Genomic DNA, 26,241 nt, shown 5'->3' on the forward strand with positions numbered 1-26,241 from the left:
TTCTGTTGAAACCAAACCATGGTCAGGTAGACCAACTAAAATTTCAGCCACAACTGCCAGAAAAATTGTTCGGGATGCAAAGAAAAACACACAAATAACTTCAGGTGAAATACAGGACTCTCCTGAAAACATGTGGTGTGGCCGTTTCAAGATGCACAATAAGGAGGCACTTGAAGATAGATGGGCTGCATGGTCGAGTCGCCAGAAGAAAGCCATTACTACGCAAATGCCACAAAGTATTTGGCTTACAAATACGCCAAACGGCACAGAGACAAGTCTCAAACCTTCTAGCACAAAGTCATTTGAAGTGATGAGACCAAAATTTTGCTTTTTGGCCACAACCATAAACGCTACATTTGGAGAAGAGTCAACAAGGACTATGATGAAAGGTACACCATTCCTACGGTGAAACACGGAGGTGGATCACTGCTGTTTTGAGGACGTGTGAGCTAAAAAGGAAGGAAATTTGGTCAAAATTGATGCAAGATGAATGCAGTATCTTATCAAAAAATACTGGCGAAATATTTGCATTCATCAGCCAGGAAGCTGCGCATGGGAAGTATTTGGACATTCCAACATGACAATGATCCAAAACAAAAGGCCAAGTTGACCGGTCATTGGCTACAGCAGAAAAAAGTGAAGGTTCGGAGTGGCCATCTCAGCCCCCTGACCTCAATATCATTGAGCCACTCTGGGAAGATCTCAAAAACGTGCAGTTCGTGCAAGACAGCCCAAGAATTTACAGGAACTGAAGGCTTTTTGTCAAGAGGAATGGGCAGCTTTACCATCTGAGAAAATAAAGAGCCTCATCCACAAATACCACAAAAGACTTCAAGCTGTCATTGATGTTAAAGGGGGCAATACACGGTACTAAGAACTGGGGTATGTAAACTTTTGATCAGGGTCATTTGGGTAGTTTCTGTTGCCATTATGATTTAAAAAGAGTAAACACAGTCGAATAATAAATGGCTTCTGCCAAACACCAACCATGAGTGAAAGAAAAGTTTGTGTTTTTATTCATATGCTCTGAAAAATGGCCAAGAAATCAAATTATGCAGGGGTATGTATGTAAACTTATGAGCACAACGTACCTTATTTTTTATTCCAGAGAATTCGTTACCCCAACTCACCCTTTAAATAAACTACTCCAAATGGTCACTGCTCCACCTTATTTACCATCTTCCTATGCATTTTCCTGGCAAAATCATGTGGTCTGTCTTTGCCATGTTCATGTTCTCCTGCTATGAATTAGACCAAATTGTCTCTATGGAAAGATTAGGCTCTAAAAGTAGACATTTTTGAAAAGACAACTTTACATCTTGCATCTATGCGATGGTCCATTTAAGCAAGTCATCCAAAATGCTGATCTGCAGAAAAGGGGCAGCTGAAGTAACGCTTGCATAATTGGATGGCCTGAAGTCTTATATTAGATTGCTCGAAGGTACTTTTGACCTGTGTTAATTGCCCAAAAAAACAGCAATGTCCACAAAAGGGAAAGTATTATACTAAAGTCCAGTAAGCACTGCACTTGAATGCATCAACAAGAGGCTTTGATGCTTAATGAAGCACGAAAACCATGTCCTATTTGCTCTGTGCCCCCAGCAAGTAATACAAGGCACTCTCCAAAAGTCACAGGTTCCTGTGCAGGGCCCAACATTTCTTCCACTCAAGACTGCTGATGTGGAGATATATTTTTCAAAACACACCATTACTTTTCCCTTCTTTTAACTGTGGACTTAATATAGGAAAAAAATACAAGTTAAAGCAGACCTATTGTCATAAACGACCACTCCCCCTTCCCCCAACTATCCAAACTCCCTCCATATAGTGTGCCTTCTGCGCCCACTAAAAGGGAGAATCAATGATTCAAGGAATTTGAAATAAGAGGCTTCTTTAACAATGGTAAGAGTTTCAGAACCACGGTTTTATCTGACAAGTCCTGCATTAAATGAAATCCTTCATTATAAAAAAAATGAAATTATACTTAAAAAAAAAAAAAAAAAAAAATGAAATGCAACTGAATGATATGACAACATTTTCATATAAAAAGGCACAAAGGTTATAAAAAAAAAAAAAAAAAAAAAAAAAAAACCTGCATTTAATGCACCTTCAGCAATTTATTTAAAAAGACAGTGCTTGGAGTTTCAGCAAGGTGCAACCTATTTAATAAACCTAAAAAACACCAGAAAAAAAACTTCATGCTGGTACAACAGGGCCAATTGTCCAATTCCATTTATATCTGGTTAGGAACAATTTAGTAAGAAAACGTCATACAAAATAAAGTTGATTTACACACACTTAGGAGGGGCTTTAGAAAGAAAGCTACATTTCAACTTTGGTTTGAAATAAGTTGAAAATAGAGAAAAACAAAAAAACTATAAATAAAGTTAGCGTTAATCTATTTAAGACTGGAGAACATTTCAGCACAACAAAACCATGTGTCAGTAAACATGTCAGGCATGTTGGGGTAAGTGAAGTGTCATGGCAGCTTAGCATATTATTATATATAAAACATTTTCACAGTCTTCACACAGCATTTTACGAGATGGTGCCTCTTACTTGCTACAGAAAAACACCATTCTGCTATGGCGCAAATGTACACATGTAAGACTTTTCTGGATAAATAATATAATGCTTTCATAGTAGTCCAATGTTTTTTTTTAAAGAACACACACACAAAAATGTACTGAACCCTTTAAAAAAAAAATGTACTGAACCCGACATATGAAAATTAAAGGGGATGAGAATGGACCAACCAGTCATGTTCTAGCTTTAATTTTGTACCCTATATCAGAAAAGCGACAGGCCTGAATCTGATCTGGCTGTCATGGGAAATGACTCCACCCAGCTCACCTTTAATTAGAGATATAAATATAAGCCCTATTATTCATGACTGTTCATGGAATTCTAGTGGCCTACACCTGCAAGATTCCATTACCCTGTTCATAAAACGGCAAGAGTACCGCTCATATAGACAGCAGTGCTCTGTATTGTACACAAGGCTACATTACTATGGCACTCTCGCTAATTTACAGTAACAGTATTGTAAGATAAAATATCTCACTGCTTAAAACTATAGATACACAGTGAGTGTGGAATGGTTTACCAACAGTGAGACAAGTAAAAATTGCAGAAATAGGAGACAGGCGTATATAGAAATGGAATAGGCTAAAATGCAATGGCTGCTAGGTTTGGGCCTTTGGTTTCTTGACAGGTAGAAAGCTTACAAACTATAGCTATTCAGTTAAAACATACATTATGTAGGAAAAGCTACAGAAATGTATGTAATGCATACACAGAAAATTAGGTTGTATGATTGAATAGTAAAGCAGTAAGTGTTACATAGATGTGAGCAAATCATGCACTGGCTTCTTATATGGGAACTCCCCTAGTTTATGTTTTTTAAATGTTGAACAAAACAAATCAAAGGAGGGAAATCACCAATCTGAAAACCAGGAAAATATAATAAGCCAGTGTGAATTCTTCCACCAGCTTCCATTCAGTAATAAAATATGAGGTTTGGATGGATTTGGTGAGCTCAACGTGAGGTTATTTCAAGCCAATCAATTTTCATACCAATGTGTTCCAAGGCAAGACTAAATAAAGTAAGTAGTGTTGCTATAATTTACCACCATTTAGTAATAACATAAAAAGGGATTAAATACCAAGTTAAAGTACTGCTGTGAAAGCTGCAACAACTAAAATGCAACTATTAAACAGGATTACAGCTAGTACCAATAAAACACACATCTTAACATGACATATGCAAAGATTTGTATTACAAAAGAATAACACTGAATGCAGGAGAATCTGAATGTAGTTTCAATGGATCACACGATGAATTAAAAGATAAAAAAAAAAAAAAAAAGTTCTGTAGGGCGAAGGCAGGCACCATTTTTTGCAAGGATGGAGCCAAATTACTCACAGAACAAAGATAAAAAAAAAAAAAAAAAAAGTTTGTTCGATATTTGGTGAGAAGAAGCTGCTCTGCGTTCACATAGGAAACACTGCTGCTTTTGTTCCACAAAGTGAAATGAAGGACCTTATAAAACTTCAAAGTCCATATATACTTACCTCTCCTTCATATGGAATGATTTCAAGATTGCTTACTGTTTGCAAAGTAAACAAATAAGTATTCTGCCCCGGTGACAGATCAGAAAAGTCCCCAATAAGAATTTCTGGAGCAAAACTGAACATCAGAGGAGGTAAGACTTCCAACTCTTACTGTGCCTGCTAAGTCAGTGTTGTTGCCAGGATGATCACAAGAATTACCACCAGGATAAGCACACAGATGATTATGAAGATCATTTTCTGGAATATCAGAAAAGAAAGGTTAGGATCAATGTAAATAAGGGACAGAATACCAATTTATCAGCCTGCACTGTGCGTACTGCCCCAAAACAACCAACCATATTGAAACCTGTACTTGAACATTAGGGTTGCTTAGATTGTTATTTGGCCAACGCTGTTCTCATATGTCGTTAATGCTTCCTCTCCAGAGCGACCGCTAGTATTTTCAGAACCACTAATGTGCAATGTCTACTATGAGACAAAACCAAATGCAGCAGACCAACAGAATGAGAACTCTGTCCACCTTTTGGAATGGGTGTAGTCACAAACAAACGCCACTGGTTATATAGATATGAAACGGCACTGCTCATGGTCAAAAAGTACAATTTTTTACATTTTTAGAACGTGATTTGATTGCAATTTTTTTTCTTTTTATGGAAATGCATCTAAAGTAATTTGTTCTATGTAATTAAATCTGCTAAAGCATCACACAATGTCACTGTATTTACTGACAAGTAAAAAAATAAAATACAATTAAAGGCTACTGTATGATCGTTTAAACAAGTCCCAAATCCAGTGACTGTGATGCACAAGCCTCAAAAGTAACCTAAACGCTTCCTTTGCTTTCCATGACTGAACCCCATCCTCCCCTTTCATTTGTGTCTCACATTCTCCCCTTCCCAGACACTGCAGCTCACAGTGGGAGAGTTTCAGCAACAGAGGCAGCGCTATCAATCCAGAAAGCAGTGGGCGGGACTAGGTGTGGCCAGGCCATGGTTGAAAAGCTACTGGCCTGTGCATCAGCAGTGACAATCCCAATATCTGTGCCCCTGCAATATTTTTTAACCCCACTGTAGTGGAAAGCAGGCAAAGCCTACATGAGAGCTGCAACTCTGAATTCAGAAGCAGGGCCATTACAGGAAGCTGCATTAGGTGGACTTAACTGATGGGCTCAACAGGTAACCACCCACATTTTTGTAATAGGAAGCCATAGTACTACTTTAACAATTTTACTGATCTTAAGTGGACTATCACTGTACAAGCATAAAACAAATATATTTAATAAAACAAAAGAGGAAATAAGCAATTTGAAAGAAGAAAGATCCATAATAAAAACTGGTCTTTCATAGCTACCATACAGTGAAAATAGTTTTATACAAACTAAGGTGCAAGCCCTCCACCTGTGAACACACACCTCACCAATATCAGAATCCTCCACCAGTGGGGACCATATATGTATACATGCATACATGTGCTCAGTGCCATGGAGTGAGTTTTTCTGTTTTTGAAGCTTTAGGCTCTCATACATTGGATAAATGTTATCAAAAATGTAATGAGCAAACAAAAAAATTGCTGCAAGAGGAAAAGCCAAACAATTTTATGTTTTGCTATGGATTGTTACACCTTGGAATGCTTTGTTAAATAATCATTCAAAATAAAAAAAATCTACAAAATACACACGGTTTTATGGGCAGCACAGTGGTGTAGTGGATAGCATTTCACCTAGCAGCAAAAAAGTGTCACTGGTTCATATACCAACCACGACACCATCTGTCTGGAATTTGCATGTGCCAGCGTGGGTTTCCTCCAGGTACTTCAGTTTCCTCCCACACTGTAAAGACAAGCTTGTAGGTTAAATCGGATCCTGTCTAAATTGGCCCTAGTATGAATGTGTGTTAAGGACCTTGGGGTGTTAGCTCCTTGAGGGCAGGGACTGATGTGAATGTACAATGTATATGTAAAGTGCTGTGTAAATTGATCAATAAATACATTTACTATGAAACTCTCCTAAAAAAGCAATGTTGCTGCAGTTAGTCAGCTGAACACCAGAGGGCACACAACATTGGTATGCTAGAATGAGCATTTTCTGCCTTTGTGGCATTTTCTGTACGTCTAATAGTTGGTATTTGAGTTTCCTGGACCAGTTGTTAATTCCATGCACTTTAGCAAATATGCTACTCCCTAATTAATGATGGTATAATTTAAAATGACTACCAAGAACTAGTTGCTAAACATTTACAATTGATAGAACAGCAGTGAAACCATATCAAATACAGTGCCTCATTAGATATGTAGTTTTCCCCTCTTTACTATGCTGCAATAATATAGCTCAACTGGGCGAGGGATAGATATATATATATATTGAAAGGAGCAAGAAAAGTCAAACATTTTTAACCAACATTTACAAATTATTTAAACGTACCCATAACATAAGATTTTGGGATATCGGACATCCATAGGGCTTTAGATGCAGCCTATTGTGCTGCGTTAAGCTAACAGACGGATAAAAATGTGTAATTTTTTCTCAACTCAAAATTGGCCAGACGGAATATCTTTAGGTTTACAGGGTCTTCAGACATCGGTTGTGTAACTGATAAATGTGATATAACATTAGCCAACACCACAGTAAAATAACCCGTGTACATGTAAGGTCATAGTGTAAATCTGCTGTTGTGCTACCCACTCCTTATACAATCAACCTTGTTTACAGTCAAACATATTCAACTAACCGTTCAAATGAGTTTACCAAAATGCAAACTAACAACTACTTAGCTATAGCAGTTTTGCCATGTCATAAGATATAGTTTTAGGCCTTAAGTTGATGGTATAACGAGGGAGCACAGAAGCTAAGACAAACATGTTACTTACTGCCACACAGGCAGGGGTGCATGCATAATGGGGGAAAAACAAAAAACTTCATTTGAGGCCAACTGACAAACCAATAATTAAGGCGAGCATGACAGTCGCCACCAGCAATAAAATAGCAATGCTCCATTGTTTCTGTTAAAAGTAAAAACAAAACAAACAAAAAAAAACACAGAAAAAAATTCAGTCAGAATGATTCTTGATCACTACAACTAGTGAACATGATTCTTAAAATGCATGAAGAACACTTAATTTCTTACTTAAAGTAGAACTTAAAGGCAAAAACGGGAAGTCATGAAATCCCTCCAAACTAGTGTCCATGTTGGACGATATTCCCCCTATTCCTGTTCTGGGGACAACCCAAAGTTTAAAGCGCAACTCCGCGTTTGATGAGAAAAAAAAAAAAAGAAAAACACATTACCCTCTGAGTGATCTATGTACAGTGCAAGTATTTTAACGAACTTTGTTGTAGATTCCTTTTGTAATTCTGAAGAAATTCCTGTTTGTTCCTCTGTGCAGATCGAGTCTAATGGGAGTGGTTTCATAATCAAACAGCTTCCGCAAAATAAGAGAAAAATTGCAGTGTCTGCATCCCTTAAGATGTTATTTCCTATTGGGAGTATCTCACCAAAAATGAAATTTTTGCTGCAGGGGATGCCAAAAATCTGACTTGTATCAGTGTAGACTTCTGGGGAAAATCAGTGGGCCAATCACACAAATCAAAAACGTAGGTTTCTGGGGCGGGGGGGCTGTGCATTGTGTACAGAACACCTCCAGGTAGCCACATTGCGTTGCACTTTAACGAAAATTACTTTCAGCAGCAGACTGAAAAGGAAAGGCCATTTTTAATAACATACAATATGACTTGTGTCTAATTGTATTCTCTCTCTTATATATATATATATATATATATATATATATATATATATATATATATATATATATATATATATATATATATATATATATATATATATATATATATATATATATATATATATATATATACACATACATACATACATACATACATACATACATATACACACACACACACACTACATATATATACATATACACACACACACACATATACATATATACGGTACACACACAATTTATTTTTTCCCAGGAAAGTGGAGGTACCCTTGAAGATTAAAAATGTTATTCCTCTTTAAAAGAGATAACTAATGCACAGTACCGATGCCTGCAAAAAGTGTTTTTTGTTCTTACAGTAAAATCCTTTTCTGGAGTTCATTGAGGGACACGATTCAGATGCTACTGGGTTATACTACTGCCTAAAGGAGGATTTGGACACTGGGACAAAAATAAAAAACACACACAAAAAGTGATCAGTCTGTTATATCCCTCTCACTCTTAGAATGTCTTAGTGATATGCAGACCCTGAATGAACTCCAAGAAAAGGATTTTGTTTTGGGTACAAAAATTCTATATTCTTCAATGCTAAATTAGGAGACATTCAGCAGTCAGACTAGTGGGGCATCTAAAAACCGTAAGCCCTGGTTCACACTGGTGCGATTTGATATGTCAAACCTGCAGCATTTTCCGGTAAATTGCACTGTCCTAATCGGTGCATTGCTGCACCGATTTAAAAAAGTAGTTTCTGTACTACTGCCCGTGATTTACATTGACATTTGTGTAGAAACCTGCACAGATGTCTCTCATGGCCGAAATCGGGACTGACCAGCAGGAGTGAAATCATGCGAGTTCAGATGAACTTCCATGGCTTCATTCTTGCAGCCCAGATTAACCTGGGCTAAGGGTGGACTACAGTAACAAAACATTAGGAAGCCCAAACAGCAAGGATTGCCGACAGCTCAAAAAGACACTTGAAGGACCTTACACCCAAAGCTGAGGCCTGAACATTCACTTGGTAAATCTTGGAGAACAAATGAACAGAAGACCAGGTAGCAGCCTTGCAAAACTGTGAACGTTGCCTGATGACAAAAAGCTCAAGCAACACTCACAGATCTAGTAGATTGGGCCTTGACAAGAAAGGGTGGAGCCCTATCCTTAAGGCCATAAGCTTGCACAAGCCAGTGACTGCAAGGCAGACATGCACATCTCGAACTTCATTGTAAAAATGAATACACATTTTCTTCAGATGTAATGGAACCAGATAGAAGAACGACGGCACGATGCCCTGGTTGAGGTGGAAAGCTGAAATCAGCTTAGGAACAAGAGGCTCTAGACCTCAACATCACCTTGTCCCTGTATAAGACCAGAAAGGGTTCTTTTACAGGACCAAGTGACCAGTTCCGACACATGCCTTATTAGGGTGATGGCGACTAAGAATGCAACTTTTTATGTAGATGTGGAAAGGTGAACTATTCCTCATAGGTTCAAAAGGCAGTGGCTGCGCTGAGGGAATAAGCACAGGGTGGACCACATTAGAGACACATCCTGTACAAAAAAAAAATAAAAAAAAAAAATGGGAGGCTAGCGGTTTCTGGAACAAGATCTGATCTTTGCTGGTTTTACGAACCAAATGCTAATCCAGGCCTAATTGAAAAAAAGTCAAGATTGTTTCCACTTTTCTCCCATCAAGCAACGTATGTCTTGTTGGCATAATGGTAGATCTTGCAGGGTGTGGACTTTCTTTTGGTGCCAAGGAACTACTGAACTGGAAGGTCCCCTGTCCCTCAAGACCTGGGCTTCCACAACCATACCTTTATTTTGTTTACAAACGGTTTATTGAAAAAATAAGTCTCAATACAGTTTAAGCGTACATTGGTAAGAAATATACATATAAAGAAGGGAGCAGTATACATCATCATAAAATATGGGTAGCAGTAATATAAAAAGGTAGGGGAACAAACCATAGGATGTATAATAGAATTACTGAGAACCCATTAGAGGTACAAAAACCTAGTGGGATTGTTTGACGATAAAAAAGGCCAACCGTATCATATAGTTCAATGATGGTTTAACAGAGAGAGATCCCAAGGTTTCCATTTTCTATCGTATGTGTCCATAGTGTCAAATAGGGCGTGATGAATGTGTTCTGATAGCTTGATGGACAGCATGCGATTCATAATTTGGGACCATGTCACAGTACAAGATCGCCAGTTAAGAGCTATAGCCCAGTGTATTGAGCTGAACAATGTGTGTATTAGCCTAGTGTGGGCTATAGGGATATCTGGAATAGGATAGAAAAGGAGGCACATTTTAGGTGTCAGTACAATACTTCTACCCGTAATTTGTTCTATTTTATTTTTAGCCTGTTGCCATGTAGTTTTGAGGGGAGTACAATCCCAGAAGGTGTGTATGAGGGAGCCCTGGACTGGGCATCCTCTGAAGCATAGGGGAGAGGTTGTTGGATAGAATGAATTAATTCTGTCTGGGGTGAGGTACCACCTGTATTGAAGTTTAACCACTTAAGGACCGGACCAATATGCTGCTAAATGACCCAAGGGGTTTTTACAATTCGGCACTGTGTCGCTTTAACAGACAATTGCGCGGTCGTGCGACGTGGCTCCCAAACAAAATTCGCATCCTTTTCTTCCCACAAATAGAGCTTTCTTTTGGTGGCATTTGATCGCCTCTGCGATTTTTATTTTTTGCGCTATATACAAAAATAGAGCGACATTTTTGAAAAAAAAAACAATATTTTTTACTTTTTGTTATAAGAAAAATCAAATAAACTAAATTTTAGTCAAACATTTAGGCCAAAACTTATTCAGCCACATGTCTTTAGTAAAAAAAAAAAAAAAATAGCTACCTAGCGGGAACAGCGACACTAATACAGCGATCAGAAAAATGATCGCTTAGTGACACTGGCAATAGGGAGTGAAAGGGTTAACTAGGGCGGTGATCAAGGGGTTAAAACTTTATTAGGGGGGGTACGGGGGCTACCCTGGACCTAACATTAACTGCCTGTCACACTGACACTAAATGCAGTGATCAGTACATATATGATCACTGCATTCAGTGACACTGGCAGGGGGGTGGGGGGTGATCGCAGGGGGTTAAATGTGCCTGCGTGTACTGGTGTCAGTGTAGTGTTGTGCAGACTCACTGTGTGAAGTGATCTCTCCTCAGCGGCGGCTGAAAATACCGCCGAGAGGAGAGATCACATCACTTCCCTCTTCCTGTGTTTACACAGAAGGAGTAAGTGACACGCAGGGGGAGCGCGCGGATTGGCTGAGAGCGATCCGGAGGGGGCGGACAAAAACGAACAGCCGTCCCCTCATCCCGCATGTACCGGGGGGGGGGGGGGGGGGGGTCCCGACCCAAGTCTAGGCAGGGACGTATAGGTACGCCAATGTGCCTGTCCGTGCCATTCTGCCGACGTAAATGTACATGCGGCGGTCCGGAAGTGGTTAATGGCAGATTCTCTGATGGAGGCTGTCTTTGTGCACTTTCGTAAGTTGTTAATTATAGTGTCCCATTGTTCTGTGGAGAAGGACTCATTCAGATCCGATTCCCACTGTGACATTTGATGTTTTGTCTGGTGTATTATGTTCATTTAGGTCCCTATACATTTTGGATATTAAACCCCTATCGCGAGGTGAAGTAAGGCAAATTTGTTCAAATATCGTGAAAGGGGTTTGGGGGGTGAGAGAAAAATGATTTTGTTTGTTGTAGTCAGAGAGTTCAGTACCTGTAAGGTTATATTCTGTCTGCAAATCTGAAAATGTACGAAATGCATTATTTTTTGTGAATGATTTTAGGTTAGATAGATAGTTTGAGGAGATGCCATATAGTATATTGATTTGAGTTAGGTGGGGGGGGGGGGGGGGGGGGGGAGAGATCCCCTACGAAAGATGCTAGGGAAGGAATCTGAGGAGATGTTAAATTTATGCTTTTGTCTGTGCCATAATAGTAGATCTTGGTGTACCACTTTGTTGAGGTGGCCAATTTTTGGAGTTTTGATGGATTTGGACCATAGAAGGCCTTGAAGGTGGTACGGTAGGACACATTGCTCCTCAAATGATAGCCAAGGTATTTGGCTGGAAGGTGCATACCATTGTGCAAGTTGTGTATATCTAGCTGAAAGATAATATAGCCATAGGTTGGGTATACTCAGCCCTCCCTTAGATTGGGGTCTGAGCATCAGTGCATATCCAAATCTAGATTTTTTATTTTGCCATATAAATTTGTTTATCTCTCTATAGAATCTAGGGTGTTTTTAGGTACCAAAAGGGGGAGTGCTCTGAAAAAGTAAAGTAGTTTTGGTAGTATAACCATTTTTGTAGCCACTATCCTACCCATAAATGAGATATGGTATGTTGACCATGATTTGAGTAAGTCTCTGATGTTTTGGAGTAATCTAGGGTAATTCTTGTGGTATAGGGTCTTGTAAGATGGGGTGATATGGATACCTAAATATCTAAACGAGTCCTCACACCATTGAAAAAAAAAAAAGTTTCCTTCAATATAGTAGTCAAATCTGGGGGGCAGTTAATTGGAAGGGCTGAACATTTAGATAAGTTTATATTTAAACCTGAGAGGTAGTGGAATGTATCTAGCGTTTTGATAAGGTTTGGCAGCGAAATTAATGGTTCAGTGAGAAACAAGAGGACGTCATCTGCATACAGACTTGATTTAAATTCTTTCGAACCTTTTGTGTATCCTTTAATGTTAGTGTTGTCACGAATGGCGCATGTGAGGTGCTCAATAGCTAGAGCAAAAAGGAGAGGGGATAAAGGACAGCCCTGTCTCGTGCCTTTGCTTAGTGGGAAAAACTCTGAGTTATGGCCAGGGAGTTTGATACGTGTATGTGGGTCGTGGTATAAGGCTTTGAATCCATGCAGAAACTCATCACCGATACCGTATCTGGGGAGTAGTGAGTAAGTAGGCCCAGCTGACGCTATCGAAGGCTTTATGTATGTCAAAGCGAAGTAGTAGTGTGGTTCTGACATGTACACAACCATACTTTTAAAAGACAGCAGCCGTGAAATGGGACAGTTAACTAGTCCTTGGGACAAAAGATCCTGACAATCTGAAAATGGCCCAATCTGTGGGGATCACCAGAATGATCCCCAATCACATTCCCACAGACAATGAAGGTGTTCCAGAGAGAAAAGGCACTGATCTTACACAGTCAGCAGAACATCCACTGCTTCCGCTATCTCTGCAACTGTAGACAAACCTGTCCATTTTGTTGCTCAACCTGAAGGCCAAGAGGACCAAATCTGGTGCCAACCCGCCTGCGACAATGGTCTTGTAACACCCCTGGATGTAGAGCCTATTCCCTCAAATTCAGGTATTGCTGGCTGAGAAAGCCTGTCTATCAACTGTCCATGTCAGGGATGTAAACAGCGGAAAAGGCAGGAACATGAAGTTCAACCTCTCTTGCAATGGGCAAGACTTCTGGCAGACTTCTAGTTCCTCCCTGGTGGTCAATGTATGCTACTGCTGTGGCGTTTGACTGGGTCTTGATTGGATGACCCTACAGTCCGAATCTCCAGCACTAAAGGCACAACCCAATTGCTAGAAGTTCCAGAATGTTGATGGGGAGATAGGATCCCTCCAGTGTCCAAGTCCCCTGCACTGCTAAGGTATTGAGGACTCCTTCCCAGCCTGGCTTGGCATCTGTTGTGAGCATCCTCCGTCAAAGAAATAATTTTCCCAACTTCAGAGCTGGACTCACGAACCACCAGGCCAGAGAGAACCTGGTCCTTGACATTAGGAAAACTGGATGAGGACTTGTAGGGGGTTGGATACTGGACAAATGGAACTGCCTCAAAAAAGGAGGCTACCATCAATCTCAGGATTCCCATACAGCAGAAAAGTTGGTTAACTCCTAGATTGAGGAGTCCAAGTCTGGAAGTCAGAAGTTTCTTTCGAGCAAAAAAAAAAAAACTCAGGCCTGAGCTGTGTCTAGAATAAGACCCAACTACTTTAAGTGACGAGTCCGCTCCATCCAATGCAGGCTTCTGAAGGTTAAGGATCCAGCCATACCTTTTCAAAGTCTGAAACGTCTGTACCACATGTTGGCCAAAATTTGCACCAACTGCTCTCTCCACAGTAGGTCAGCCAGATAGCCAAAAATGGGTATACCTTGGCACTGTAACAAGGTTAGATCCTTGTAATTATAGCTTAGGCAGCACAAAGGGGTACAGTATTGAGCAGCAGTGAAAGGCTTACCCTGCATCCATAGTGTAAAGAGATTTGTAAAATGTGAAAGTAAAAACTTACAGATCCATCTCAGTTTGGGGTTGCCACTTGTCTGGGATTCACCCGGACAATTCGGGTTTTGAATCATGTGTCCGGGTTTCAGACCACCTGAAACCCGGACACATTATTCAGATTGGACTGTGGCTTCAAGTAACCGAGTACCACAACCACCGAGTGCATAGGCGTGTGCCTGGGCTCACCCTAATCACCAGGGTTGCCAACTGCCTGGAGGGCTAACTGCATTTGACTAAGTGGCGGTGACACTCTCATACACTGCCCAGAGCCAGTACAGTTCTCTCCCCCCCCCCTCACATGGGCGGGAAAGGAGAGAGGGCTCAAACTGCTCCTCCTCCTGCTCCCACCCCTACCCCTCTGTGTCTGTCTCTGTGAGGGAGGAAAATTTGAAGCCCAGCAGCTAGCAAATACAGTACATGGTGGATGAAAGGTGCAGATGCCTGAGCCTCCACCCTCGTGTGAGAGAGTTTACCATCCACTCTTTAATCCAAGTTTCACTCTTCACTGCCTTCTATCTACTACCCGAGTACACCAAGGCAAGGGGGACTCAGATGTAAGGGGTGCTCTGCAGACTCCGATGAAAGGGGGGCTTTGGGCACCCCGATATAAGGGGGAATGATGGGAACTCTGATGTAAGCAGGGTCCTTGGTGAGCCGACCCCCCACATCACAGTTGCCCGCCACAACAAAGTCCAGAACATACCCCCTTAATAAAAAAAATGCTGTGTGCTGCTAAAGTGTCCGGGTTTGGCTTGAAGAAAAGGTGGCAACCCCATCAGCCGTTTGGTGGAGCACAGGGATCAAGAAAATAAGAATGTCTCAAACAGTAACTTGAGCCACGGCACTCGACCGAAAAGCAGAGATTTATATACCAGATGAATTTTGATCCGCATATGGCCGGCCTAATGAGAAATATCAACTGCATGGCAGGATCACTGAAACACAAGTAAACTATCACTAATTAAATTTAGTCACAGCTTTATGTCTCCTCTCAGGGGATTACACACAGGTGTTTTACCTTTACCACTTTAAATATACAGTAGCACCTTAAAAATGGTAACACTAAGCTGTAGCACACCTGCCAGGCTGCAACTACCAGGTCTCTGCCAAACACAGCAAAAGCCGAGATAGGAACACATTACAATCTGGCACAAGGAAGGGAGAGGAACTTGTAAATATATATCAATGTTCTTCAGCAGCCATTGCAAAGCTACTAATGTTTCTTAGAGCAGACACAACTATGTATTGTCACAATTAACTTACCCTGCGTGATTTACTCTGATATTTTACTGCCTTCTTTGTTTCTTCTTTGGCATGTTCAATATAATCAGCAGCATTTTCAACATTCTTCTCTATATTGTTTATCATTTCACCCTGTATAATGCAAACAGTTGATTTTACATGGCAGGTTTTTTAAAACATATGTTACATTAAACAATTTACAATAAAGAAGGGATGACCTTTATCATGACCATGAAAATGAGTGAATAAAAAAAAAAAATTAAAAAAATAAATCACTTTTTATTCTGAAATTATTGTAATCTTACAGGCTTACTTAATCAAAAGTTGGATAGCCATTGCGCTCCAAAAATAACTACTGTACTGTAAATATTTTCAGTCAATTACATGATCATCTATAAATTCTTGAAAGGGTCAGACAGGTTTCAGGCTTCCATCACCCATATTTTTCTTTTTAGAGAAACCTGTGTGTCCTTAAAGTGGATGTAAACCCCCAAAAAAATGTTTTGATGTCACAATGTAGAGTATAAGATTTCCTATCATCTGTGCCCAGTCTTGCCACACAGAGTTAATCCAGCTCTGAGCAATCTTTTTATTGTTCAGTGAAAATTAACAGACTTCCAGATAAAAACCTGTCTAAATAAAAAGTCCTTTCCGTCCCCTTGCTTCGAGTGACATACATTACCTCTCACAATGAACTGTGGATCACCCCCCATATTATGATAAACATCCAGGAATGTGCATGTGTCCAAGCTAGTGCACGAGATATGTAAAAACCCTGTCACTCGAAGCAAAGGACTTTTTATTTAGACAGGTTTTTATCTGGAAGTCTGTTAATTTTCACTGAACAATAAAAGTGGATTGCTCAGAGCTGGATTAAATATGTGTGGCAAGACTGGGCACAGATGATAGGATGGGCCGCACAGCTTGCGCAGTAGGGAACTGGGCTATGACTAAGCACTAGACCTCTGTGCGAAACACGTCAGCTATATATATCCTACTAAAGGAAAAGAGAAAAGAAGGCGCCTCCAGGTTAACGACAAAAAAGCTTTAATCGGTAGTAGGTGACAGCATCCACTTATTACCGATTAAAGATTTTTTGACGTTAACCTGGAGGCGCCTTCTTTTCTCTTTTCCTTTACATATGTTGGAGTTCTGCTCTCATTTCCCCCGTTTTGGAAGGCTTGCCCCAGAATATAGACTCGGATCATCAGCTCTATATAGGACAGTGTCCCCCCTCTGTTTCCCCATTGCTCCCACTCATTCCCAGATTTTTAACATTTTTAACATCCTCAAGGACTTGTAAAAAAACAGACTTTTTATGTTTAATATTTTTAACCTCAATATATCACTGATCTTCAGCGCCACTACCCCATTTTTTTTATATATATCCCACTGCTTGCTGTGTTTTGTAGTGCTTTTATCCTTTTGCACCAATAAAGGCTACCTTATAGGTTATTTTTGGTGTGCGGCTGTCCATATATCTTTTCTCCTGATTTTTGAACCGGGTAAGGAAGCCGCAACGCTTCACTTCTCGATTCCCTCACTGAGGATGGCGGCGGGGGCCCCTGAGAGACGAGCGATTGCTCGGCCTCGGCTGCTGACATTGCGGGCGTGCTGGACAGGTAAGTGTCCATTTTTTTTAAAGTCAGCATCTGCAGTATCTGTTGGCTTTAAAGAAAAAATAAAAAAATTCGGATGGACCTCCGCTGTAAAGTGGACCTAAATTGAAGTAACGATTTAATAATTTTATAGGAAAAAATCTAGAATTCTAGTTAACTTTGCCTAAGCAACACCCTGAAAATCAACCTCTAGCCACAAGTTCCTCCTAAAAGTACAACTCAAAAAAGCAAAGCCCTGACCCTATATCAAGGTTGCAATCACTACACAAACAGCAGAGCACAAGGCATTGCAAGACAGTAATGGGGACACATAAACACCAGTGTCTTGCCCTTTGCTTGCCTTTTGGTTTTCATTAAACCAGTTCACCTCTCACACCTGTACACCTACGGACCAATCTGGACAAAGTCAATGGTCATATTTCTGCCATGACCTGTTTACTTGGCAATAACTTAGTAATTCCTTCACATAAAGTAATCCATTTACAGTGCCTTGAAAAAGTATTCATATCCCTTGAAATGTTCCACATTTTGTCATATTACAACGGAAAAAGGTAAATTTATTTGTTTGGGATTTCTTGTGATAGACCAACACAAAGTGGCACATAATTGTGAAGTGGAAAGAAAATTATAAACTATTTTCAATTTTTTGAAGTGTATTTGTATTCATCCCCCTTTACTCCCAATACCTGGTAGAACAATTTGCCTTCAGAAGTCACCTAATTAGTAAATAGAGTCCACCTGTGTGTAATTGAATCTCAGTATAAATACAGCTGTTGTGTAAAGCCCTTGGAGGTTTGTTAGAGAACATTACAAACAGCATCATGAAGGCCAAGAAACACACCAGATAGGTCAGGGATAAAGTTGTGGAGAAGTTTTAAGCAGGGTTACGCTGGCCATACACCATACAATTTTCTTATTAAATTTTCTTTAGATTTACCTTCAACTATGTAGTGCAAGGGCCTGCCTGATCTCACACAAATTGAAAGTGTTTAGGGTTTACCTCATATTATATGGGTTTTGGTAAAGCTAAAGGAAAGTTGTACAAGAAAATTGTAGGTTATTAAAAAAAATACCCCAAGCTTTAAGCATCTCACGGAGCACTGTTCAATCCATGGCCGTCCACCTAAACTGACAGGTCGGGCAAGGAGAGCATCAGAGAAGCAGCCAAGAGGCCCATTGTAACTCTAGAGGAGCTGAAGAGATCCACAGCTCAGATGGGAGAACCTGTCCATAGGACAACTATTAGTTGTGCGCTCCACAAATCTGGCCTTTATGGAAGTGTGGCAAGAAGCAAGCCATAAAAAGTCCTGTTTGCAGAACCACTTTTCGCTCCAATTACAGCTGCAAGTCTTTTTGGGTGTATCTTTACCAGCTTTGCACATCTAAAGAATGAAATGTTTGCCAATTTTTCTTTGTAAAACAACTCAAGCTCTGTCAGATTGGATAGAGAGTGTCTGAACAGCAACTTTAAAATGTTGCCATAGATTCTCAATTGGATTTAGGTCTGGGCCCTTCTAAAACATGATCTACACCATTCCATTGTAGCACTGGCTGTATGTTTATGGTCGTTGCCCTGCTGAAAAACGAACCTCCATCCCAGTCTCAAGTCTTTTGCAGACGCCAACAGGTTATCTTCTAAGATTGCCCTGTATTTGGCTCCATTCATCTTCCAATCAACTTTGACCACCTACCATGTCCCTGCTGAAGAAAAGTATGCCCACAAAATGTTGCTGCCACCACTATGTTTCACAGTGGGGATGGTGTGTTCAGGGTGAAGTGCAGTGTTAGTTTTCCACCACACATAGCATGTTGACCAAAGTACCTTCTTCCACATGATTGCCGTGTTTGGCTTCTGGCAAACTGCAAACTGGACTTATGGCTTTCTCCTACTCGAGCTGTGGATCTCTGCAGAAACTTCAGAGTTACCATGGGCCTCTTGGCCGCTTCTCTAAATAATGCACTTCTTGCCCGGTTTGTCAGTTTAGATGGACGGCGATGTCTTGGTAAGTTTGCAGTTGTGTTGTGTCACTCATTTTTGGATGATTGATTCAACAGTGCTCCGTGAGATGTTCTAAGCTTGGGACAATTATTATTTTTTTAATAACCTTATCCTGCTTTAAACTTCGCCACAACTTTATCCCTGACCTGCCTGGTGTGTTCCATGACTTTCTTCTTGGCACTCTTCCATAAAGGCCAGATTTGTGGAGTGCACGATTATTAGTTGTCCTTTGGATAGATTTTCCCACCTGAGTTGTTGATCTCTGCAGTTCCTCCAGTTAGATTGGGGTTGCTTGTCTGATTAATGCTCTCCTTGCCCGGCTTGTCGGTTTAGGTGGACGGCCATGTCTTGGTAGGTTTGCAGTTGTGCCACTCTTGCCATTTTCGGATGATGGATCGAACAGTGCTCCGTAAGATGTTCAAAGCTTGGGATCTTTTTTTTTTATAACCTAACCCTGCTTTAAACTTCGCCACAACTTTATCTGACCTGCCTGTTGTGTTCCATGGCCTTCATGATGCCGTTTTGTTCACCAATGTTCTCCAACAAACCTCCAAGGGCTTCATAGAACAGCTATATTTGTATCGAGATTAAATTACACACAGGTGGTTTCCATTTACTAAATTAGGCAACTTCTGAAGGCAATTGGTTCCACTAGATTTTAGTTAGGGGTATCAGAGTAAAAGGGGGCTGAAAACAAATGCACGCCACACTTTTCAGATATTTGTAAAGTCTTGAAAACCATTCATCAAATTTTCCTTCTACTTCACAATTAGGTGCCAATTTGTGTTTACATTTATGTTTTTGGTTGTAACATGACAGAGTGTGTGTGAAATATAAAATTCTCAAACATGGATTTGTTAAACAAAATGATTTTACTTTTTACGCAATCCAAATTTAAAGTCGAAGTGTCATTCTATAATCTGTCCTGTATAAAATATGACACAGGAGAAAGGGAAGAAGGATTTAATTATGGCAGATTAGTATAAAGGCGGAATAATTGTAATAAACTGTTTATTTCACAGAAGGATAAGTCAAAAATATGGCTATAGTTTTCTATATACACATGAGAGCTGTGAAAATGTCGCCTGCTCACATTTTGCGAGTACATTTTGAGGGCTGGCGAGTGTGGGCTGCCTGGGAGCAGGGGGGGCGAGCGAGGAGAGGAGCTGGAGCTGCCGCCGCCTGGTTGTTCAAAGCGCGGGGAACATAACAGCTTTCAATTCAATAGCTGTGTTCCCTGCCGCAAGCCGTCATATACAGCCCCACCCCCTTGTCCGGGCACTTTGACAGATCGGACGGGTGATTCGTTTATCAAAGTTTCCCGGACAAGGGGGAGGGGCTGTATATGGCAGCTTGTGGCGGGGAACACAACTATTGAATTGAAAGCTCTCCTCTCTCTTACCCAGCACAGGTTGGCTGCAAAATGGGGGACTCTGGCTGCAAAATTAGGGACCATGGCTGCAAAATGGGGGACACGTGGCTGCATTGGTAGACATAGGCAGGCTGCATTTTTGGGCATGGATAAAATTGTTAATATTTATTTTTATAACTTAATTCTGCATAAAACATTTAAGTGTCATTTCATGAGATTTATGAGGGCGTGTCTAGGGGGCAGGACATGGTAGGGGATGGGCGGGGCAACTAGTGACGAGTACGCCTTGAGGCCTGGCTAGTAGCTCAGGACTTGAAATTTTGAGCCCTGGTATATGGGATCGTTTGATATTTTTTATTTATTTTTATGGTTGAACTAGATGGACTTTTTTCAAGCTATGTCATTTTCTATTATACCAACCACTAAGGTATCCCAGAGGGCCATTTCCTTTACACTTTAAGCAATATTGAACAAATCGATGTATCAAACGCATGTGTAAATAACTTCTGATTTTAGTGATATTTAATAAATATTCCTCTCCTTGTTCGCCCAATGAAGTTTGATGAGTTAAACGCATTAACAAGAGAGATTGCTGTGAATATTTAAGTAAAGCGACGTTCTTGGACTAACTGATACATATTCTTTACAGAGTACAGGGGTTACCTGGTTGAAGGGGTAGTCTTCCCAAAGATGAGGTGTATTTGTTGCATTTTATTCTATTATATTCTGATGGAATAAGTGCTGCCTTGTGCATATTTTATATAAATATTATATTTTAATTGTTAAAGTCTCAACTGTAAGCACCTGAAAAACCCCAGCAAGACCACCTGGGCATTTACATTGTGATAATTAGGGCAGATTGTTGTAAAACACAGCAACTTCAGAATTTTGACAGCTAGGAATTCAGGCAGGTACAAGGGTAATAAGCGACAGTGGGGCAGAAAGTTAGGGCGTACTACACAGGCCCTGTGTCCACAAATGGTTATACACTCAATCACACAGAAGAAGCCTTAGTAGCATAGGGCAGGTGTGTGTCAGAGTGCCATGACTTGTTTTTACTACAAAGCCTACTGCAGGACATGGTATTGAATGAAACGTCATAAAAGTCACGGTGCCTTTTTTTGAGAATGTCACATCGGAACTCTCATGTGCTTTTTTTTGTGTGTAATTGTGCAAAGCGGTGCTGCAAAGGCCTAAACTTTTCCTGCTAAGCCCTGCCCCTTTTATCTCACTGTCAAAGTAAAAGGCAAATCCCAACATTCCTTATGGGACAGCTGTAGGAGCATATTTTTGATACAATGCAACCCTATTATATGAAAAAAACTAAGATCACCTTGAGAGTGATGTAAAATGGCAAACACAAACAATTGTACGATGTATATTATTTGCATGTGCTGAAATGAAAATGTAACTTTTCTATGACAATACACAATTACTTTACCTGTATCCCCATCCTCCAGGAGATAAAAATAAGCAGCAAATGGCAAAGTGTTACACAGTTATTATCTGGAGAAAACTTTATAGATCGCATTGCTTTCAGACAATGAACACAGTCCCAAGGCAATACAGGTCAATGGTCTTTACTTATAGAAGTGCAAATGTACAGAAAGCTAATAAAAGAGACAGTACGAGTACAAATACCAAGTTATTCAAAGTGTATTCTAACTAAAAGGTTAAAAAAAAAAAAATTGAACTGGTACCCTAGCTAAATTGTATTTTTATATGGTTTTTGATAGAACCAGGTTTAGAACCTCTGATATTTCTACTGCCATTTGTATCTCCAGTGAGGAGATATAAAACTTTCTGTCGAGACACAATTACCGCCCAGATATCTCCAGAAAGTGATAAAAAAAACTCCACCTTAGACAGTCAACCCTGAAACAGTCCCCTTTATTCCCACTCCAGTGACAACTGGAAAATTTTAGATTTCCATTCAAGTATAAACAAGCACTGCCACATCTAAAGTGACATTTTGCCTTCACATATTTATATTTATTACACGACTATAAGAAAAGAAGGATATTTTCTTATAGTCATGTAATAAATATAAATATGTGAAGGCAAAATGTCACTTTAGATGTGCCAGGATTTAACATGCTTCTATAAATGTCACTGCTTTTAAAAAAAAATTATAAACAGCAATTTAAACATTTTGATTTGACTTCTCTAAATCATTGAACAACCCAAACTAGTTCAATACTTCATTGCAAGAATCCTATCTATCGTTAAGAACAGTCATCAACTTTGTAAAAACAACTGCAATGTAAAAGCTTTTCACAAATCAAACAGGACCTTTTTGGGTGATTTTGGGAAAAAGACTATTAAAGCCTTTTTTATTTTCTACACCAATTAGTAGGACTGGCAGCAAAAATGTGGAAGATGCCTGCCGCTGATGTCTAGAAGTAAAAATGGCAGCACAGTGGCCAAATAGAAACAAAGGTGTCAAGTGATCAAAACATATATGCTTATTTTGCACTAGATATTACAGTTATGGTGGCAGTTTCAAACGAGGTGGCGTGGGTATCACTTTAGATGCATATCGTTTTGTTTAATCTTGGGAGTGTCTGGTGGATATCAAATGTGGTCAGAAGTCACAGTTTATTTCTGAATCTTTGCTAAACATTTGAGATTCAAGAGTGAATATTCTGAGGGTGGTTTCTGACTTTTGTTCAGGCCAATCATAGGAAGATTTCACTTTGCCAACTTTTTTTTATGGCAAACATATCTCATCCCAAAATGTAGGTGGCTTTGCTAAATGCCTCACTACCCTGCTAAAAAGATTTTAAGGCTAGGTTCATATTGGAGCGATTTGTCATGCAATTTGAGAGATCAAATAGCAGTACAAGTCGCAGCCTATTGCCGGCGATGGCAACGTTCCAATTGGCGCGACACCGATTTTGCGGCACCGCACTGGTTTGGAAAAGTAGTTCCTGCACTACTTTTGCCGATTTCAGGTGCGACTTCAATAGACATCTGTGTATGAAGCCACACAGATGTCTATCAAGTAGCACCTGAAATTGCGCTGACCTTGCTACTTTGAAAATCACGCTACTTCAAGGGAAGTAGCGCAATTTAAAAGTAGCATCGATGTGAACCAGGGCTTAGGAACAGAGATCATCCCTTAAAGGGTCACTAAAGGAAAACATTTTTTTTTGCTGAAATGACTGTTTACAGGGTATAGAGACATAATAGTTAGCTGATTCCTTTTAAAAATTATTAACAATAGATAAAAACCAATCATATAATGTACCTACAGTTTAGTTTTGTTTTTGCCGTTTCCTGGTTCTCTGATGTACAGAGACAAAGAGCCAATAGAGGGCAGTGATGCTTTGTAAAACGAAACTGGATTGGTGCTGACACACAGTAATCACACCTCCTTGATTAAAAAGAGTGGTACTATTGCACTACAAAATAAAACCAAAATAGGAAAAAACCCAGCAAAAAACAACAAATGATAAAAGCTGCGTATCAAAAAAAGTGAACCAAACAAAGATAATAGTGAATTGAGTATAGATAGCGCTGATTATCAACTAGTGCAAGGTGAGTACAAAGGAAAAAATAAATAAAAATATTCAATAGTGTGAATTATAAATGTAGGAAACAACAACACTGTCAATATTGCCTATCTACATGAGAGTCAGTCCGTAATGGGTTAACTAGACTGAACCCATGTGCAGCCCTGCAGGAAAATCAGCTGATATCTCCTTCTCACTGCCTCAGAATAGATAGGATAGATCCTCCCAAAGATTCCAGCCAGAAACTCCACATGTAAGTAAAAAGAGAAGAACAAGAGGACAAGCCTCCTAGTGCAATATTGTTGGTAACAAGGAAGGGAGACAAGGACTACACCGACGGTGTGTGAACTCACAAATCCGCCGATTAACACAGGCTCTGAATCTGGTTGCCGCTCAGTGTGATGGTCTCCTCACTCGGATCGTGTCCCGTCACATAGGCTCCTCCCCCACGCGTCTCGTCACGTGACTTAGTCATGGGCTGCTACATGACTGAGAGACGGCTGAGCTTAAATCAGAGCCGATGCGTGTCAAATGGAACAGGAAGTGAAACCAAACAAAGGGAGCTGGCATCTACATCATTGCTAGCATGATTCGAACACTGTGTATTACTTGCGGTTTAGGTGTTCATAAGCATACAATAAAGATTTTAATATAATGAAGATAAAATATTTAAATAACTTTTCCAGTCATATTGCTTCCTACATACAATAATTAATTTGCTAATATTAACATAGGCAAGACATTTTATATATAAAAGGAATGGAAGAACAAATTCATATAAAACATCAATATAAAAATTCACATATCGCCCCCTTGATGTGATCGCTAGTACTACTATCATATATTTAATGCATCTTGACGGGGTAAATAGAATGCCACATTGCATTAATATAAATCCAGATTTATAATCAGTTATACAAATGACTATAATTATAGCCAATATAATATTATTTAAAATATATATAAAAAAATATATTATTTAAAAATAAATCCAAAAATAATTTAAAAAATATTTAAAAATATATATTTTGGATCAGATGTCCGTAACAATCTTGTCAGCAATACCAGCCCCCACCTTTAATCCAAAGGCAAGGTGCAGGCTGAGTATTATACCCTTCAAGATGTATATCTAGAGAAAACAGGTACACAGACATAATTCACAAGGATACCTTGTAAATAATAATTGTAAAAATTGATAAAATGTGTATCAAAATTAACTACTCAACTAAAAATCTGAAATGAAACAATTCAGATCGAATTCGATATTGAGCCCATTAGGCGCTAAAGAACGCATTTCATGTATCCATCTGGATTCACTTTTGCCAAGTTCACGAACTTTGTGCCTCCCTCTCCAGTGAGGGGTATATTTATCAATGGCCCAAAACTGCAATTCTTTAGGATTTTTATTATGACACAATGCGAAATGACGCGAGACATTGTGCTTATCAAAGCCCTTCTCAATGTTTTGAATGTGTTCTCTTATGCGTTTCCACATTGGTCTTTTTGTGCGTCCTATGTATTGGAGTGAGCAGGAACACTGTAGGACATACACCACGCCTTCTGTTCGGCATGTAATCAGATCTTTGATCTCATATTCTTTTTGGGTTACGTTAGACACAAATTTAGAGCATTTTTTTCCATTGAGGTTCGTTTTCTTACAAGCGTAACACCGCTTACAAGGGAAAAAGCCCTTTCCTTGGTAGAAGGTCAATTGATTGTTTTTTGTAGGAGGGTCAGGGACATTTTTTGCTATTAAGTCCCGTAGGGTGGGAGCTCGCCTATATACTAATTTCGGAAGATTTGGCAACATACCTTGTAATTGCCTATCGGCCTGTAGTATAGGCCAATGGGTTCTAAATATCTTTTCCAATTTCTTATGTTGAACACTGTAGTTCAAGATAATAGGTAATTCGTTACCAACTTCATTCTTTCTGATCCTATCCTGTATGAGGGGTTCTCTTGGTGTGTCATATACTTCTGCGATTTGAGTTTGAATGAAATCTTCATCATACCCTTTATTCACAAATTTTCTTCCCAGCATGTTTGCTTGTTCCAAAAAGACCTTGGGATCAGTGCAATTTCTCAGAATTCTTATCATTTGCCCTTTAGGAATATTAATCAACCAGGGATCGTGATGGCAACTATCTGTGGGGATATAACTGTTTCTTTCCACTGGTTTGAAATACGTTTTTGTGGTTACTTTCTGGGCCTCCAACGTAATCTCCAAATCCAGGAATTGTATCGATTTGTCACTAATTTCATAGGTTAGCCTGATGTTCTTTTGATTCTGATTCAAAATATCGAAGAATTTTGTTAGGGAGGCTTCATCACCACTCCAGATGATAATGCAATCGTCTATGTATCTTCTGTACAAAACTAGGTGATCCGGCATATTTTCATA

General features: G+C 39.7%; 1 protein-coding gene across 2 annotated transcripts in view; it reads right to left on the reverse strand.

Annotated features, from left to right (window-relative positions):
* Nucleotides 1-2,097: 2,097 nt before the first annotated feature.
* The window catches only part of STX2 (syntaxin 2), a 103,163-nt gene continuing 79,019 nt past the window's right edge, over nucleotides 2,098-26,241 (reverse strand). Inside the window, exons 9-10 of one of the 2 annotated variants that reach the window (XM_040347502.1) lie at nucleotides 15,357-15,467; nucleotides 2,098-4,311 (exon numbers count right to left, since the gene is read on the reverse strand). In XM_040347502.1, coding sequence (XP_040203436.1) covers nucleotides 4,234-4,311; nucleotides 15,357-15,467 — 189 coding nt within the window. In that variant the 3' untranslated portion in view covers nucleotides 2,098-4,233. Of the gene's footprint in view, nucleotides 4,312-6,001; nucleotides 7,072-15,356; nucleotides 15,468-26,241 lie in introns of those variants that run through there. The other variant, XM_040347496.1, reaches the window with a different exon arrangement.

Source organism: Rana temporaria, chromosome 1 (assembly GCF_905171775.1).
Source record: "Rana temporaria chromosome 1, aRanTem1.1, whole genome shotgun sequence".
Classification (NCBI taxonomy): domain Eukaryota; kingdom Metazoa; phylum Chordata; class Amphibia; order Anura; family Ranidae; genus Rana; species Rana temporaria.